Source organism: Anguilla anguilla, chromosome 2 (genome assembly GCF_013347855.1).
Source record: "Anguilla anguilla isolate fAngAng1 chromosome 2, fAngAng1.pri, whole genome shotgun sequence".
In the NCBI taxonomy this organism is placed as follows: Eukaryota; Metazoa; Chordata; class Actinopteri; order Anguilliformes; family Anguillidae; genus Anguilla; species Anguilla anguilla.
Genome location: NC_049202.1, coordinates 72,632,706 through 72,649,614, shown reverse-complemented (window position 1 = coordinate 72,649,614; position 16,909 = coordinate 72,632,706). Strand labels below are relative to the sequence as shown.

At 43.9% G+C, this 16,909-nt stretch overlaps 2 protein-coding genes across 2 annotated transcripts; one reads left to right on the top strand and one right to left on the bottom strand.

Annotated features, from left to right (window-relative positions):
• The first annotated feature begins 1,356 nt into the window (after nt 1–1,356).
• Nucleotides 1,357–11,035, top strand: syngr2b (synaptogyrin 2b). The gene is made up of 4 exons (XM_035405464.1): nt 1,357–1,642; nt 4,859–5,096; nt 7,681–7,817; nt 8,693–11,035. The coding sequence occupies exons 1-4, from the start codon at nt 1,532–1,534 to the stop codon at nt 8,879–8,881; spliced, it is 675 nt and encodes a 224-aa protein (XP_035261355.1). The 5' UTR covers nt 1,357–1,531; the 3' UTR covers nt 8,882–11,035.
• A 102-nt stretch (nt 11,036–11,137) lies between these two features.
• tk1 (thymidine kinase 1, soluble) lies at nt 11,138–15,643 on the bottom strand. Its single transcript, XM_035405463.1, has 7 exons — nt 15,491–15,643; nt 15,293–15,324; nt 14,967–15,080; nt 13,307–13,400; nt 12,694–12,783; nt 12,466–12,585; nt 11,138–12,204 (listed from the first exon to the last, which is right to left on the bottom strand). The coding sequence occupies exons 1-7, from the start codon at nt 15,554–15,556 to the stop codon at nt 12,025–12,027; spliced, it is 696 nt and encodes a 231-aa protein (XP_035261354.1). The 5' UTR covers nt 15,557–15,643; the 3' UTR covers nt 11,138–12,024.
• Nucleotides 15,644–16,909: the final 1,266 nt, after the last annotated feature.

Sequence of the window (16,909 nt, the reverse complement as noted above, 5' to 3'; positions counted from 1 at the left end):
GGACGTGGAGGTGGTCTGGGTCGCATATGGCCACATTCTTTTAGCAATGTGTACACGAATGCGTCCTGGGCCACATTGAAGGACCAGTCAACTGACATCCTCTGCATAAGCGGAAGTACATGCTCATTCGCGCGCCAACGGCGTCATATTAAAGTTAGCCTATTTATGTAAGGAATAAACCACGACTGGCTGTCTCATTATTGGAAAATAATGTACGACGGGGGTGGTGATGCTAACCACCACCGAAGTAGGCCTACATTATTTTCCAATAACGAGACAGCCGCAGTGGCAGCTGACGCCGTTCGAGAGGAAGTCAGACTGAGGGGGAGGTGTGTGTGTGTGTGGTGGAGACAGAGAGACTGAAAATGTTGTGACATATGAACAAAGTTTCTGTCAAGACTCCGCAAAAAGCACGGTGCAACTTTAAATGTAGCATGGGACAGAGCGTTGTCATCTTCAGACAACCCGCTCGCTTCTGGAAAGACATGCTTCAACAGGGGGTTAAAAATAATCACTCTGTTGTGCTTCATTAAACCTTCTCAGTTGGTGATTGTTATGTAGGAATAATACATTCAGTTGTTTGTGCCTTATGCGCTACCGTATGTTATGTTGCGCGGTTTTGTGAGAATGCAAAGGAAAGTAAACACGGCTCTCGCCTAAATCTAACATCGGTTTCCTCATTCTTGAACATAACACACTCGCGGTCACAATATCTCCCCGCGAGTGTGTTATGTTCAAAAATGAGGAAACCGATGTTAGATTTAGGCGAGAGCCGTGTTTACTTTCCTTTGCATTCTCAAAAAACCGCGCAACAGACCCCCCAGTTCCGCCCGTAATTAGAACCCTGCTAGTGCATGTGTAGAAAATCCAGCAACAGCTCGAACACTCAACATGAGGATATCACAAACACTGCAGTACAGGATATAGAGACAATAGCTACAAATATGATGTCTGCCTCTGCTATAAAGACCACAAGAGCTGATTTCTTCTGTAGGCTGTCACACCAAAGAGGGAGACATGGACACACGCAATGACAAACAATATGATTATTGAAGACTTAAGGAATAAAATAAGAATAAAAGTTCAATATGTGTTTATCGTGACAAGTTTGAGTTTTAAAACAATTGGATTTTAAGAGAAAATCCCCCAATTACTTCGATGTCTCCGTCTCACAGGGTTAATGCACTTTTTCTGAAAACATTTCCACGCTCCCTCTGAATATAACATCTCACTTTAGGCAGAGAAAAAAAATGTTCGTTACGTTTACGAACAGGTGAACCGATGTCTCATTTCTCTTACATAAGCGGCTACTCTTGTCGATGGTCCTTGGAGTTATATTAGCCGGGTCGACAATCGCGTTTCACTCACCGAGATGGGAGGGTCGGGCACATTCAGGAAGCTGCAGAAGTTGGCTAGCTCGCTAACGTCACTTGAGCTGAAGCCGCTCGACTGCCATCCTGCTACAGAGACCCGTCTGTCCGCTCCCGGTGCCAAGTTTGTGACTTTGTAAGATTGGGACACTGCAAAAAACATGGAGACCGGTGGCGCGGCAAGTGCGTACGGGGCCTCGCTGGCTGGAGGTCAATTCGACTTTTGGGCTTTCATAAAACAGCCCCAGACTATCCTGCGCCTTTTGAGCTGGGTGAGTGACAGCTACAGTCACGTCTACTGACGTCCCGCTGGGTTCGTCAGTGATTTTACAAACCAGTGCTCGTGTTTGTACATTGGTCGTTATTTATTTCGGATTTGGCAAACTGGCTGGTCAGTTAGCAAGTTAGTTTAGGCAATACGAGCATTTGTCCAATGGTGTAGTAGACTGCCTTGCGTGCCAAATTACATGGATTATCAGTGAACTTGCAACCTGTCATCGCCAACATTTAGCTAACTTCTGTTAGCTACCCAGTTAAATCCCAGGTCAAGTTCGGTAAAGCTGTCGCGATCATTAGATAAATTTTATTAGCAATCATTGAATCGTGTTTGAGTCGGCACCCGCAATTCACACTTAAATTTTTTTTTACAGGTTTAGCCTAGTAGTAAACAATATTTTGATGATGGCGAAATTTATCAGCCTAAACCGCGCAGAGTTGTTTAATTGGACAGTATAGCAAACAGCCTATGGTCGCAAGGAGAATCACCCTGCGCGTCACTGGTCTCCATACAGGTTTTATACACAGGATGCGTTTCAGCGTTAACTTCTAATGACAGGCAGGGAATTGTTTTCGCTGTAATTCCACGAATTTTGACCATCTACACTATAACGTGGCACGTTTCGTGGGTTACATTAGTGGGCTTCTCTTGAAATAACTATAATAATGGATTACTTTGTGATTTTTAAAGAAATTCACATTATGCTACGGGCTTTCACGCGACTGATTACCTTTTCTGATCGTCTGTCACGTGATACCAAAAGAGGATGTGCTGTTTTTGTGTGAATTCCCCCAAGTGCTCGTTAACACCAAATTTATACAACTGAAACTCTAGTGTGTTCAAGCTTCAATAGCTAAATGGATTGCAACTGACCGAAACATTTGCCAATTGCACTTGTTCTGGGTCCGCGGTAATTTCGGTCTCTACAACGGTTATATAGGCTAATACACCTTTCATTTTAATTTATTAAATTTCCTAGAAACGATCCTTGGTTCGTTTCCTTTTCGTCGTTGTTCATAGAGCCACCAGTTTGTCTCCACCAAGTGACCTGTAGAGATTTAAGCTTTTGTTTCAGTGGTTATCCTCGGGGGGTTTCCGTAGGCATTCTTACGACACAGTCAAGTAACAGAGTTTCATTTATACAAACAATTAGCCTAGTTGATCTAATATGGGAAGAGCCAGGAAGGAAAGTGTACATAGACGGAAGCTTAAATGCTACGAAAAGCATGTCTTTGAGCCAGTGGTCCTCGCTCCTGGTCCTGGAGAGCCTCAGGGTCTGCTGGCTTTCGTTGTTACTCAGCGGTTGAGTAGCGGAGCAACTGATCAGTTAAAGCAGTTGTTTACACGGTTAATCTGAGTCTTCTGGGTTTCTTGGGTCTGAATTGGGTGCTGATCTTCAAGGGGGAAATAAACAAAAAGCAGTGTGATTTGTGGGTCTACAGGACAACGATTGAGTATCACTGCAGTGAAAATAAAAATACATCCACATAGAGGGGGTGACCAAACTTATAAAAACCTTGTGGCTGCAGTTTTTTGTTTAGCCCATCTCTAAGACACAAGATTCTACTTAAAATGTTGATTGGAGACCATGGTTCGTTAATTAGATGAATCATGATTTTATTTAATTTCTTATAACTAAAAACCTTTGCCAGTTAAAAGTTACATAACTGCTCTAATTTTTAATGTGGACATTTTCCATCGCTTCAAACAAAACCTATTATGACCCTCTACAATATTTAAAAATCTTGCAGCATGTCCATGTAGTCGAATCGAACACATGACAGTCGCTTGTAAACTTTGCTGTCAACCATCATCTGTGCTCAATTAGTGCCAATGACTTTATCACTGAGATTATTACTCCCTCCTCCTATATCCTCCTCTCTCCCCTCCTCCCTCCTCTTTATCAGCAATTGTTTGAGAAGGGACTAGACAAAGAGGTTATAACGCCATCTAGCTGGCGGAGGAATGAAATACAGTGTGAGAAAAACTTAAAACTGGTGGCTCAATGCGTGACAGGCGATTGGGAGCTAAAATGAGAGCTTTGGTGTGGTAGAATGAGTGTGTGACGGAAAGCAGAGATCGGTGCATTAATTCACACGGGTCAGTGTTTGCACAGAGGAAGAAGGAAAAAAAAATCACAATTCACACCATGAAACGGCAAAATTCCAGTATTCCACAATGAAGGCAAACAAATGTTAGAATGTGAAACAGGTGATTCACTTACGTGACGTCGTTGATTGGCTGGCCAATCCACGCACTGTGTTCTCAAGGGCCTTGGTTGGCTGGTGACTGAAAGGAAACCACAAATACCTGCAGTCACTGTGGCCCACTGGAGTTTGGCACCTCTGCGGTATACACAGGACGGAGTGTAGCACAGTGGGTAAGGAACTGGGCTTGTAACCGAAAGGTCGCAGGTTCGATTCCCGGGTAGGGCACTGCCGTTTTACCCTTGAGCAAGGTACTTAACCTGCATTGCTTCAGTATATATCCAGCTGTATAAATGGATACAATGTAAAAATGCTATGTAAAAAGTTGTGTAAGTCGCTCTGGATAAGAGCGTCTGCTAAATGCCTGTAATGTAATGTAATGTACACATGCAGAGCAATCTGTGTGAAATGTGTTTCACTGTTGCCCCAACCAGGGACAAAACCAGGACTTAAAAATACTGGTCAAGAGACTGTGCTGGGTTGGGGTGTGCTTTTTTCCCTTTAATATAGTCATGTAATTGTCATTTTAGGGTGTAAATTCTGTACATATTCTTCCAGATATGTACAGAATTTAAATTAGAGAAAATATTAAAGACTGTACAATCCCCTCCTAAATTACATTACATTACAGGCATTTAGCAGACGCTCTTATCCAGAGCGACTTACACAACTTTTTTTACATAGCACTTTACATTGTATCCATTTATACAGCTGGATATATACTGAAGCAATGCAGGTTAAGTACCTTGCTCAAGGGTACAACGGCAGTGTCCTTACCCGGGAATCGAACCTACGACCTTTCGGTTACAAGCGCAGTTCCTTACCCACTGTGCCACACTCCGTCATAAATGAATTGCAACTGATGTTCTCACTACAGAATGGGTAGTTATGGCTCCGGCCTCATCTATTATGGCGTTCGTGAGACTGCAGTCTCCAATCTCTACATGCGTGTTTTGTTTTCGTATTTAATAATTAAGTAGTATTTTCGTGATCTTCTGGCCCAGCTGTTTGCCATCGTGGTGTTTGGAACCATCACCGGCGAGGGCTTTGTGAACCCGATCCACAGCTTCGTGCCGAAGTGTATGTTCAACGAGAACGACACGGCGTGCCACTACGCGGTGGGCGTGGGCGTGCTGGGCTTCCTGGCGTGCGTGGCCTTCCTGGTGATCGACGCCTACTTCCCCCACATCAGCAACGCCAACGAGAGGAAGCACATCGTCATCGCCGACATGGCCTTCTCCGGTGAGGGCTCTGCTCCACGTACGCCGCCCAAAACTGGTGATGCCATAATAAAAGTCCCTGCCCCCACCTCACATGATCACATTTAAGATGTCATAATAAAGACCCCCCCCCCCCCAGCCAAGTCTTCTGTCAGATAATGTCTCCATGAAATGTCATAATAAAAGGACAACATGAAACACATGCATGTTTTTTACATACTAGTAACGACACAATGCAAGTCATAGTTGTGTGGCTCAGGTTCAATCCCGGCGGACTACATGTATGGGGGGGGGGAAAAATGTATGCATTCCTGTACTGTATGCTATGAATAGAAGCATCTGCTAAAAAGCACACATATATATATATATATATATACAGTTGAGGTCGAAAGTTTCCATACACCTGCAAAGCAAATTTACTTCATGGCAGTTTTGAGGTTCCAATTATTTCTACAAGTCTTATTTTTCTTTGATGGAATGATTGGATCTTATACTTGTTTGTCACAAAAAAACATTCATGAAATTTGGTATTGTAATATATTTATTGTGAGTTCTCTGAAAACAAAAATATACAAACAGGTTCAGAAATAAACATACAGCAACTTAAATTATCTATTTTGATGATGTAGAAAGTTGTGACAATCAAATTTCCTTTGTGGCATGGCCCCTTAACTCCTTGTGAGTGATCATGATTGACTACAGCTGATGACTTCTCTGAGGCAATTTAAAAAGGGCTCGTTAGTCACAACCAGCCTGCACTACAATGGGAAGGTCAAAAGAGCTCAGCATGGATCTGAAAAAGCATATCATTGACTTGAACAAGTCAGGAAAGTCACTTGGAGCCATTGCAAAGCTGTTACAGGTACCAAGATCTACTGTGCAAACCATTATTTCTAAGTTTAAAGTGCATGGAGTGGTTGTGTCACTGCCACGAACAGGAAGAAAACGCAAGCTCTCCCCTGCTGCTGAGAGAAAATTGGTCAGGCTGGTCAAGATGCAACCAAGAATCACCAAGAAGCAGATCTGCAATGAATTGCATGCTGATGGAATACAGATATCAAAGTCCACAGTCAAACGTGTTTTACATCGCCATGGTCTGAGAGGCTGCTGTGCAAGAAGGAAGCCCTTGCTCCAGAACCGGCACCTTAAGGCTCGACTCAAGTTTACAAATGACCACATGGACAAAAATACAACCTTCTGGGGGAAGGTCCTGTGGTCAGATGAGACAAAAATTGAGTTATTTGGCCACAATGACCAGAGATATGTTTGGAGGGAACAAGGTGAGGCCTTCAACCCCAAGAACACCATCCCTACCGTCAAGCACAGGGGTGGTAGTATTATGCTCTGGGGATGTTTTGCTGCCAGTGGAACTGGTGCATTACAAAAAATAGACGGAATCATGAAAAAGGAGGATTACCTCAAAATCCTTGAGGACAACCTGAAACCATCTGCTAGAAAATTGGGTCTTGGACGCAGCTGGGTCTTCCAACAAGACAATGACCCCAAACACACCTCAAAAGTGGTGAAGGAATGGCTAAACCAGGCTAGAATTAAGGTTTTAGAATGGCCTTCACAGAGTCCCGACCTCAACCCCATCGAGAACATGTGGACACTGCTGAAGAGACAAGTCCGTATCAGGAAGCCAACAAATTTAGTCGAACTGTACCAATTTTGTCAAGAGGAGTGGTCCAAGATTCAACCACAAGCTTGCCAGAAACTTGTGGATGGCTACCAAAAGCGTCTACTTGAGGTTAAGATGGCTAAAGGTCATGCGACCAAATATTAGAAGCGCTGTATGTTTAGTTCTGAACCTGTTTGTATATTTTTGTTTCAGAAAACTCACAATAAATATATTACAAAACCAAATTTCATGAATGTTTTTTTTGTGACAAACAAGTTTAAGCTCCAATCATTCCATCACAGAAAAATAAGACTTGTAGAAATAATTGGAACCTCAAAACTGCCATGAAGTAAATTTGCTTTGCAGGTGTATGGAAACTTTCGACCTCAACTGTATATACTTATATACATAATGGGAAACATTAAGATTAGGCAATAATAACTGCAGTCCCATGTGTTTATAGTTCAAAGCAGCGGGCTCCTGTTGTTAATGGATGTTTTTGTTTGATTCTTAATCTCGTGCTGACGCTTCAGTCAGAATGCTGTGAATGGCGCGTCTGTGCTGAGTACATCACCCTGCCTGACGTGGTGAGAATCACTGAGCAGCTTAAAACCTGTCTGTGCTGCCTTCCTGTGCAACGCAGGAAGTTTGTGGACAGAAAAAATGTGGTGCAGCCAGCTTGTGCTTTCCCGCGACCTGCATGTGTGTGTGGTAGCCTGACAGAGAACAGCGCCGTGGGAAATGTTTGACTGGACTGAGCGTCACAGTTTAACTGTGAAAATGTCTTAAAATTGATTCACAAAGCAACCAGTTGCTCTCCTTGTCGGTGCCTTTCATAATTGCAAAGTGGTTGTGTGTGTTTAGTGCCAGTGGAAATAGTTTAGATTTGTGTAACAGGTTAATGGCCCAGTCTGGACATGTACAAATTCTACACGTTCTCCTTCCCACCCCCCCCCCCCACCCCCCACCCCCGTTTCCTCTTCAGGTCTCTGGGCGGGGCTGTGGTTTGTGTGCTTTTGTGTCCTGGCCCATCAGTGGTCACTCACGACCCACCCAGAGCACTTACCGGTATCCGCTGCCCGGGCGGCCATTGCCTTCTCCTTCTTCTCCATCTTCTCCTGGGTGAGTGACACGCCCCCACACGATGATACATCCCCCCACCACAGAGACACCCCCCCACACGATGATACACCCCCCCACCACAGAGACACCCCCCCACACAGTGACACGCCCCCACACGATGCTACACCCCCCCACCACAGAGACACCCCCCCACACAGTGACACGCCCCCACACGATGATGCCCCCCCCCCAGTGACACAGCCCCACACAATGATGCCCCCCCCAGTGACACAACGCCACACAATGATGCCCCCCCCCACGGTGACATGCCCCCTCCACGGTGACACGCCTCCCCACAGTGACACGCCCCCACATGGTTACGCCCCTCACATTAAGTCATTAATGGGCTAAACCATCCATACACCCAGCTTCCTGATTGTCTTAAATAGGCTACTGATTGAAAGTAGTCAATCATTACAGTTGTGTTCTCCTCTCAAACAGTGAGCTTGGTTGTGTTTTTCCCTGTGACAGTGAGCTTGGTTGTGTTTTTCCCTGTGACAGTGAGCTTGGTTGTGTTTTCCCTCAGACAGTGAGCTCAGTTGTGCTGTCCTCTCAAACAGTGAGCTTGGTTGTGTTTTTCCCTGTGGCAATGAGCTTGGTTGTGTTTTTCTCTGTGACAGTGAGCTTGGTTGTGTTTTTCCCTGTGACAGTGAGCTTAGGTGTGTTTTCCCCTCAGACTGTGAGCTCAGTTGTGTTTTCCCCTCAGACATTGAGCTCAGTTGTGTTTTCCCCTCAGACAGTGAGCTCAGTTGTGTTTTCCCCTCAGACAGTGAGCTTGGTTGTGTTTTCCCTCAGACAGTGAGCTCAGTTGTGTTTTGTATTGAATGACTCAGTTGGAAACGCAGCTCACCTGCAGCTGCCCCTTCCCCATACAGGGCCTTCTGGTGTTCTTTGCCCTGCGGAGATTCCTCCTGGGCGTGTCCAACCTTGGCCAAAACTACGAAGACTCCGCCCCGCCCATGTACCCCAGCACCACACCGGAGCGATTCCAGCAGGCCCCCTTCACCATCAACCCTGAACCCCAAGAAGAGTCCGGGTACGAGCCCCCAGCGCCTGTCTTCTGAGAGGTCACAAGATGCGGTGGAGGGGAGGGGCTTCTTTAAAAGCAGCCAATAAGGACTCTGCTGGCAGGGCTAGTCCGTACACTGTACGTTTTGTTGTATTTCTTTAACGTTTAACTTTTTTAATTCTATACTTCAAGCTTATCACGTGTGTGTGTGTGTTCCACTCAGGTTTTCACCAGGTGCTGTTGTTCCGACCAGTCATGTTTTTATTTAACCCTTTAAGGTGTAAGATCTGTATGTGATCAGAATGTTCCTAACTGAACACTGTAATGCTGATGTCACACTCACTACTGGTAATTGAATGCAATGGAATTCTAAAACACTGACTTGGATTTTTTTTGGGGGGGGGGGGGGCATTCGAAAAGATCTACTCTTCAAAGGCGTAATGAACTGGGCAGGTTGTTGCGCATTCACAGGTGTGTCACTGAAAAGCACTGATAAATCATCTGATAGGACAGCGTTGTTTGCATTTATGGGTTTTCACAACCACAAAGTGAAGTTTTTATTTTCAGTGTATCTTTGATTGTATGCTTTAAATGTAGATGAGATTCCAGTACTGAGGTAGAGATAAGTGGCTTTAGGAATCCCAAAGGAACGTCTTTTTAAATGGAAGCCATTGGGGACTGTGGTGTATTTTCTGATTTTGTCCAGATTTGGAACGGTGGATTGGATTCGTAGGCAGGTCTCATTGCTTCAGTGTCTGGCGGTTTCATGGTCTCCTATGGCAGTTTCGCACTTTTTAACTAGTTCCCCGTTTGTACATTTGAAAAAAGAAAAAAAGAAAAACACGCCTATCGTGTGTCTTTATGAACACTTTCAACGCAAGGAAAAAGGTGACTGCAGAGGGTCTATAAAGTACTGCAGATCAGTCATGTCTGTAAGAATGTGTACCATATGATATAGCAGTACAGTGTACAGCTTGAGCTGAACACAGTGTCTCGCAAAAATCATTCCAAAGGCTGTTAGCATAGTTCTGCATACTGAGTCTCTCTCAGTCATATACACACATCAATTTTGCAATGTACAAGTGCTGCTTTAGATCCTGGGTACACGCAGGGGTCTGCAATCTCCTGTAACACCCTCCATAGTCCATACCCCCCCCCCCAAAAGGACCACAATGGAAATAAGCTTTTGGGCTTTATTGTGTTTTTATCCTTTTGATGATTTCTGTATCTGGGGCATCTCTGGCTAAAGGGGCCACTTGTATTTTAATGATCAAAAAAGAATTTCAATCAATCAATCAATCACACACTCAACCCTAACCCCCACCCCTCAGGGTCTTCATCAAAAAAAAAAAAAAAAACTGCATAACCCTGGATAGCACTGCTGCCTCACAAGAAAGTCCTGGGTGATTCCCGGCCTGGGCCTTTCTGTGTGGAGTGTGCGTGTTCTCCCCCTGTCTGCGAGGGTTTCCTCCCACAATCCAAAGACATGCTGATGTACAGTTTAGCATCGTAGCCAGATGTTTTTTTAAATCACAGTACATGTCCAAACAAAGCTAGGCAAAGCTCTCAGCTCTTCTGTGAGCTGAAACACTGCAGCTTTCTTGGGGCACTCCTGCAACCTGCATTCCCCATAACTGTGGACAGGGGGCGCTGTTCTGTCACACTGCAGGTGCAAAAGGGCCATGAATATTGCGGTTTTTGTTTTAAAAGAATGGCAGTTTTTGTTTTCTTGTTTTAATACTTTTATTTTGTTGGATTTGTTTTGTTTTTTTATGCGTTGGGGTTGAAAAACTTAAGACATTTGTAGTTTGCAGGTGGCATGTTGTAAATTTGTTCATTGCAATTTTTGTACGCTGTCAATCACAAATTCGGAAGCTGTGCATGGAGTCAGAGGTCTTGTGTTTATGTACTTGAAATGTTGTTAGTAATCAGTTTAACATTACCTGGTGGCTTTACTTTTTTTTTTTTAATGAAATATTATGATCTGCAGTATGGAACAATTACAGGGTTAAAATTTTTTGTTCTTTGTACGGTGTTCAGTATAATGTCCGGTCCACAATGAAGGGTCTTCAAGACTTCCTTAAAATGGTGATTACGGTCTGTGTTCATTTGATAATTCTAGTGTACTTAAAATAGAATGAAACCAGTGTAATGAGCAGGCACCAGAAAATCTCTTGTACAATAAAATCTACTTGTGAGCATCTTTAAATCCAAGCCAATGGTTTTTGAAAAATGCTGACAGGTTTAAAATTTGTCATTTCAAATATGATCTTCAGATCCCATAAATATTTTCTTAAAAACCACAAATCAACAAGTTTAAATAAGTTTTAATTAACACTTAACTATACAAGGTTAACATGGGTCACTCGACTATATTGTTAATAGTTCAGCTGTGAAGTGAATAAGTGTTAAAACTGGGCCAGTTGCAGCAGTGGGCCAGTTGCAGCAGGCTTATCTGGAGTATAAACCTGTAAGCCAGGAGTGTGCCAGGAGCACCGCATCCATTTCTGGTTTACATACAAACTTCTGGCCTTAATTGCTTGGCCCCAACATTTACGCCATCTGACATTTTAGCTGCATTTCCTGACGGATGCGTGAACGATGACGGAAGACTGTTCCTCTGTCCCCATATGAAACGCCTTACTGCAATTGGTTCTGCGAGCAGAACTACTGTACAAGTGGAACGGCTAGTCCTTATTTCACAGATTTGGATAACTGATTCAGTTAAATGCAAATCTGTGATTTAGGGGTTTTGAACCTGAGGTTTTAAAACTCCAGCTAAGCACACTGCTGTTGACCCAAGGAGTCCAGAGAGATCAAAACCATGTTTTGAACATACTGCCGTCTAGTGGTGAGAAGGGAAACTGCATGGTCCCCATTCAGTGGAAATATAAATCATGTTTTTAAAACACAAATTTCTTTAAAAGGTTTTAAAATCTAATTTACACAGCTGTCTGCATACTCCCCTGTACACTGCCTCAAATTTTACAAAGTTTTCATGCCCATAATTTACTATTAACCAGTGTTAATGTACACAGCTAATCAGCGAATTGGACGAGGGTAACTGGTGGGGAAAAAACCCACCGTACACCCCAACTCTGCAGGCCCAGAACTGACCACCTCTGATCTAATGACATGAAGTCCGTCAAATGCATTCGAGGCCCAGGTCTGCACCACACGTGCCTTTTCTGAGCGTGCTCAGATGTGCAGGGCGGCAAACAGCTTTCGGGGAGTGCTGGAGTCCAGCTGTTTCCCAGGCAACGTGTGCGGGGGCGTCTCCTCCCTCTTGGGGGCGCTGTTCTCCTTGTCGGCCACGAGGCCGCCGTAGCAGGACCGGCAGGCCGCGTGGTACTTATCCGCCCCGCCGATCACCTCCACCTGCGTGCGGGAAAACCGGGAATGCCGTCACACAAATCCGTTTTTTCGAGAACGTGGGATTAAGGACTTCGCTGCATAGCTGAAATATTTTAAAAAGGGGATTTCATTCAGTAGAGTATGCGTGCATGTGTGCGAGTGAGTTGCTTGTCTGCACACGCATGAGTTTGGGTGTACGTGTGCATACGAGTACGTGTTTTTTTGTTGTGTATGTTCATGAGTCTGGGTGTGCGTGTGCCCGTGTACGCATGTGATCCAGCTCACCTCGGTCTCAGACCCCAGTCTCTTGGTGTAGGCGGCCTCCTTGTAGCAATGCATGCAGACGGCGTTGAGCTTCACCACGCTCTCAGCCAATGGCACCAGGCCCAAGATGTCCCCGAAGGGCTGCAGAGAAAGAGAGCGTCATCACGCTGCGGGGGGGGGGGGGGGGGGGGGGGGGGGGGGGAATCGGATTTTTAAAAAACCAGGAAAATCTGATAAACCCTTCCCCACCTTTCTCTGGAAAGTTCCGTCCAGCGCAGCCACGATGACGGTCTTCCCGCGGTTCGCCATGTCCTCGCAGAAGTCCACCGTGTCTGGGAACTTGTGAGAGAATAAGCTATCAGTTTCCCCACGCTTCTGGAATCTTCCACTGTACCTGCCCAATCTGCGGTCACCCCAAACTAAAAGGAGCTACACTAACCCTCTCTGGCAGGGGTCCCTATCTCTGGTCCTGGGGTCCCCCCCGTGTATGATGGAATTCATTCTAACCATCTTTTCATTTCTTGAAACGTGATCAGTTAAATGTTTTTAATCGTTTTATTTGTCTTTAACGCCCACATTATGTCAAAAACACATTCATTTTACAATGAATTATGCTATATAGAATTAAAATTGTGGAAGAAGCACTTTTCCTAACGTGAACCAGTCGATATATATGGGCTAGAACAAAAGCCCCTGTGCTACGAAGACAGAAGTCTTTTTCAAAAATTGCCAGTGCTGTTGGCAAATGCTTGCCTGTACAGGAAGAATAATAAACTAAAACCTGCACAGTAAAACCCTGGCATTTTCTGGAGCTTGTCTGGTAGGGTGCAGCCAACGGGGTGTGACCTGTCCCGACACTTACGAACTGCCCTTCGTCGATTCCGATCACCGCGGCGTCCAGCGCCAACGCTAACACGTCGCTCAGGCGGCTCGCAGACACCGCTGCCATCGTGTACCTGGAGACGACAGGAGAAATCGGTCACACGAGCCTCCATGTTTTAATTTACATTACATTACATTACAGGCATTTGGCAGACGCTCTTATCCAGAGCGACGTACAACAAAGTGTATAACCATAACCAGGAACAAGTATGACGAAACCCCTAGAGAGAAGTACCGGTCCAAGTGCAGGGAACAACCGCATAGTTCAACTTGGACCCTGCTGGTTAAACTGATTAACACTAACAACGAGAACGGCAACAACGCAATCTATGGAAAAAATACAAGTAGTCGTTAAGACAGTTAATGCACCTAAGTCACCTACGAAACAGCTGCCTAGTTACAACCCTAAGTTTAGTCATTTACAGGGGGGAAGGGAGGGATGGGGAGAGGTGCAGCCTGAAGAGGTGAGTCTTCAGTCGTCGTTTGAAATGGGACAGTGTCTCAGCTGTTCTGACCTCCACAGGGAGGTCATTCCACCATCGTGGCGCCAGAACAGACAGGAGACGTGTTCTGGAAATCCCGCAAGAACGCACGCAAACAGGACTCCGGGCTGCAGGGAATTTCTTTGAGAGAGATTTGAGCACTTCAGGCAGAGTCCTTTTAACTAAAGCATGAGGAATCCCCACAGCTGGTTACCCTGCTCTATCCCACTACCTGCAAAATTTTACTGATTTACTGGTTATGTGTGCTTGGGAAAACATGCGACACCATCTGAAAAGAGGGGTCATTGAATGTGGTGTAGTTTATGCCACACGCTCTGCAAAAGGTGGGAGGTTTACAACTTTTGTTGTCCAATTAATAAGCTGCCAATTCATCTTTCTATCTTCTAGCAAAACTCCTCTGACATGGAAATTCTGCTCATAATTTTTACACCACGTAAATCAATTTTATGGAAAAATGGTAATATTAGTCAAGAAGAGATCTTTATATTTGCAAAATTGGAAAGAGGAGGGTATCCATTTTGTGGCTGATCTTTTCGATTAATCTGGTCGATGACTGTTATGAGAATTTTATGTACGCTTGGTCTTTACCAATTAAGTATAAAGTTCAGCAATTAAGGCTATTCCTTCTGGTATATTAACACCAATTAAATTTTGTATGTAAATTGTCTCAATCCGAACTGTTTCTTTATATACACGGCTTGTACATTAGAAGTAGGAATTGCAGAAAAAAAAAAAAAAAAAAAAAAAAACATTACGGAATTTTTAAAAAACATTTTGGAAAAATCTAACTGATTTTTTTTCTGAAATTAGTTAAATTTTGAAATCTAGGCACTGAAATCTGGTCATGCGACAATATCCATGTAAGTGTTATTTTAAACTTTTATTCTGTTTGGGAAATTCCACATACACAAAGTCAAATTTTTAAAATCAAAAATGTTTCTGAATCTTTCATTCTGAATGAATTGGCTCTAACGTATAAGCAATGAGAAATCCAACGATTATACTGGATGCAAAAGACTTGAATTCGCTTTTATTAGTCTTTTTATAACCCCTATTTGTGGACGGATGGCTTCACTGAATGAATCTTGTTACACAAATAAAAAATCTTAAGCAAATAAAATAAAATAAAAATCTCACTTGTCGTGGGTTGCCATGTCATTGTCGGAATACCGGGTATCTTTGGCGTATTTGATCACAAGACACTGGTACTGTGCAATCTGGAAGCGGCGCACCCTACGCATCAACTCCGTGCTGAAAAAGTTTAAAACATTATCAGAATTATTAGGTACAGAAAACAGGTCAAGCTAAGCAATAAAAAACTCTCACTAACCACTAGCCTTTTGGCTAACATTTATAAAATAATGTCTGAGAACCGCAATGCATAATTTGGCGCAAAATGTTTCATGCATACCCAAACTGGGCTATTGTTAGCTAATGTAAACCATTTAGCAAACGATTCTCACCTCTTTCCTGAAAACATTGGCCCGAAAATCACCTTCAAGAGGAGAAAGGGAAAACAAATTAAAATATAAAAACTTCAATTGCGATATTATTTTCATTTTGTAGGCTCGCCGTCAAATAGCCTACTGTAAATGACAAAAATCTGGTTTAACCAGCTAGATGACGTCCAGACATTAATATAGGTTAAACCGTGAGTTTACCTGGATTTGACCCCTAGTTTTTCTCGGAGAATTTGGTAAAATCTGCGAAACGTTCAAACAGTCCATTTCTATTCCCGCGATGTTCCTTGTTAATAATGCACAATTCACAAAGCCGCCAACTCAGGGTTTGAAATTGAATCGTCCCGCCAGCGGGTTGATTTTATATAGGCTACTGAAATACACGTCGACAAAACGTCACTGTTTCATTTCCGTGGCGTCTTCACGCTACTCATATGCGCACACCAATTAATGACTGATTGACCGAGTGGCTGCACTGAACTACGGGCAGCAGCCGATCCACTTTTACGTACTTCAGAGCTAACACAGCCGCACTGACGTAACCGCGCAGGGTTGCAAGTTGGCGCGAGTTCAGTTCAAGCGGCCAAAACCAGACTTCGTTTTTGAAGCTCATTTCCTGGTGTTGTAGTTCCTGGTTGCTCACTAGCGCTACTACGGATGGCTCCAGTATAGGTGTTTTCATATCCGGTTTCCATGTAAGTCTACGGTACAAATGCGATCAAAATACAAAGTCAATAATTTTTTCTCACAAGAACAAATAGTCATAATAGGTGTATTTTATTTGTCTTATGACTGTCCATGGGTCGATTTCATGATTTATTGCGTCATTTGGGCACAGTGCCAATATTTGTTCTGGACCAATGAGGTACAGCTTGCGTCACTTCCGGATTACTGCAGAGGACTGAGCTACAGTAGGGGCTACAATCTGTGGTCACTGGGGTGGGAGGTGGCGTCTCTTGGCCTTGACATTGCGGCTCCAACCACGGTCCACCTGTGCGAAGTCAGAAAATGCAGGCATCCCATTTTGTAGTGGTTTCATTATAGCGTGTGCTATTTACAGCTGCACTAGACGACCATAAAATAATCCTCCTCTGACGTTTTGCGGTAGCCAAGTCATTTTTACTATTTCCTTTAGCCCACTTAACCAAATAATTAGTTGGCAGAAAGCTTATTTGCTATATGTGGTAGTCCAGTAGCCTATGCTAAAACAGTTCGCAACTTCGGCTACCAAGCCATTTGACTAGCTAGCTAACCCTAACCGGCAAATATTCCATCTGTCAAACGTGTTTGACGGCTTGTCAGTCGTGTACATCCCGTAAATGTCTACCTGGGCTATGCTGCACGAATGTGACAAAGCTAGAAGCTAGCAAGAAAATAATAATAATTAGAAATTCAATGTACATTATTTTTGTCTTTATGCAACAGGTGGAAAACTTGCTCTTCAAAGTGCGTTGTCACATTTACACGCCTGTAAATCAGTTATTAAAATACTTGGTAGATTTGTTAATCACCGCTGACAGTGTTGATTTTTATTCGGTAAAAAGTGACTTGCGAACGATCGGTCAGCTAGCGTCACCCAGCAAGTAAACACCACAAACGGCGAAGGAGTAGTAGCAGTTA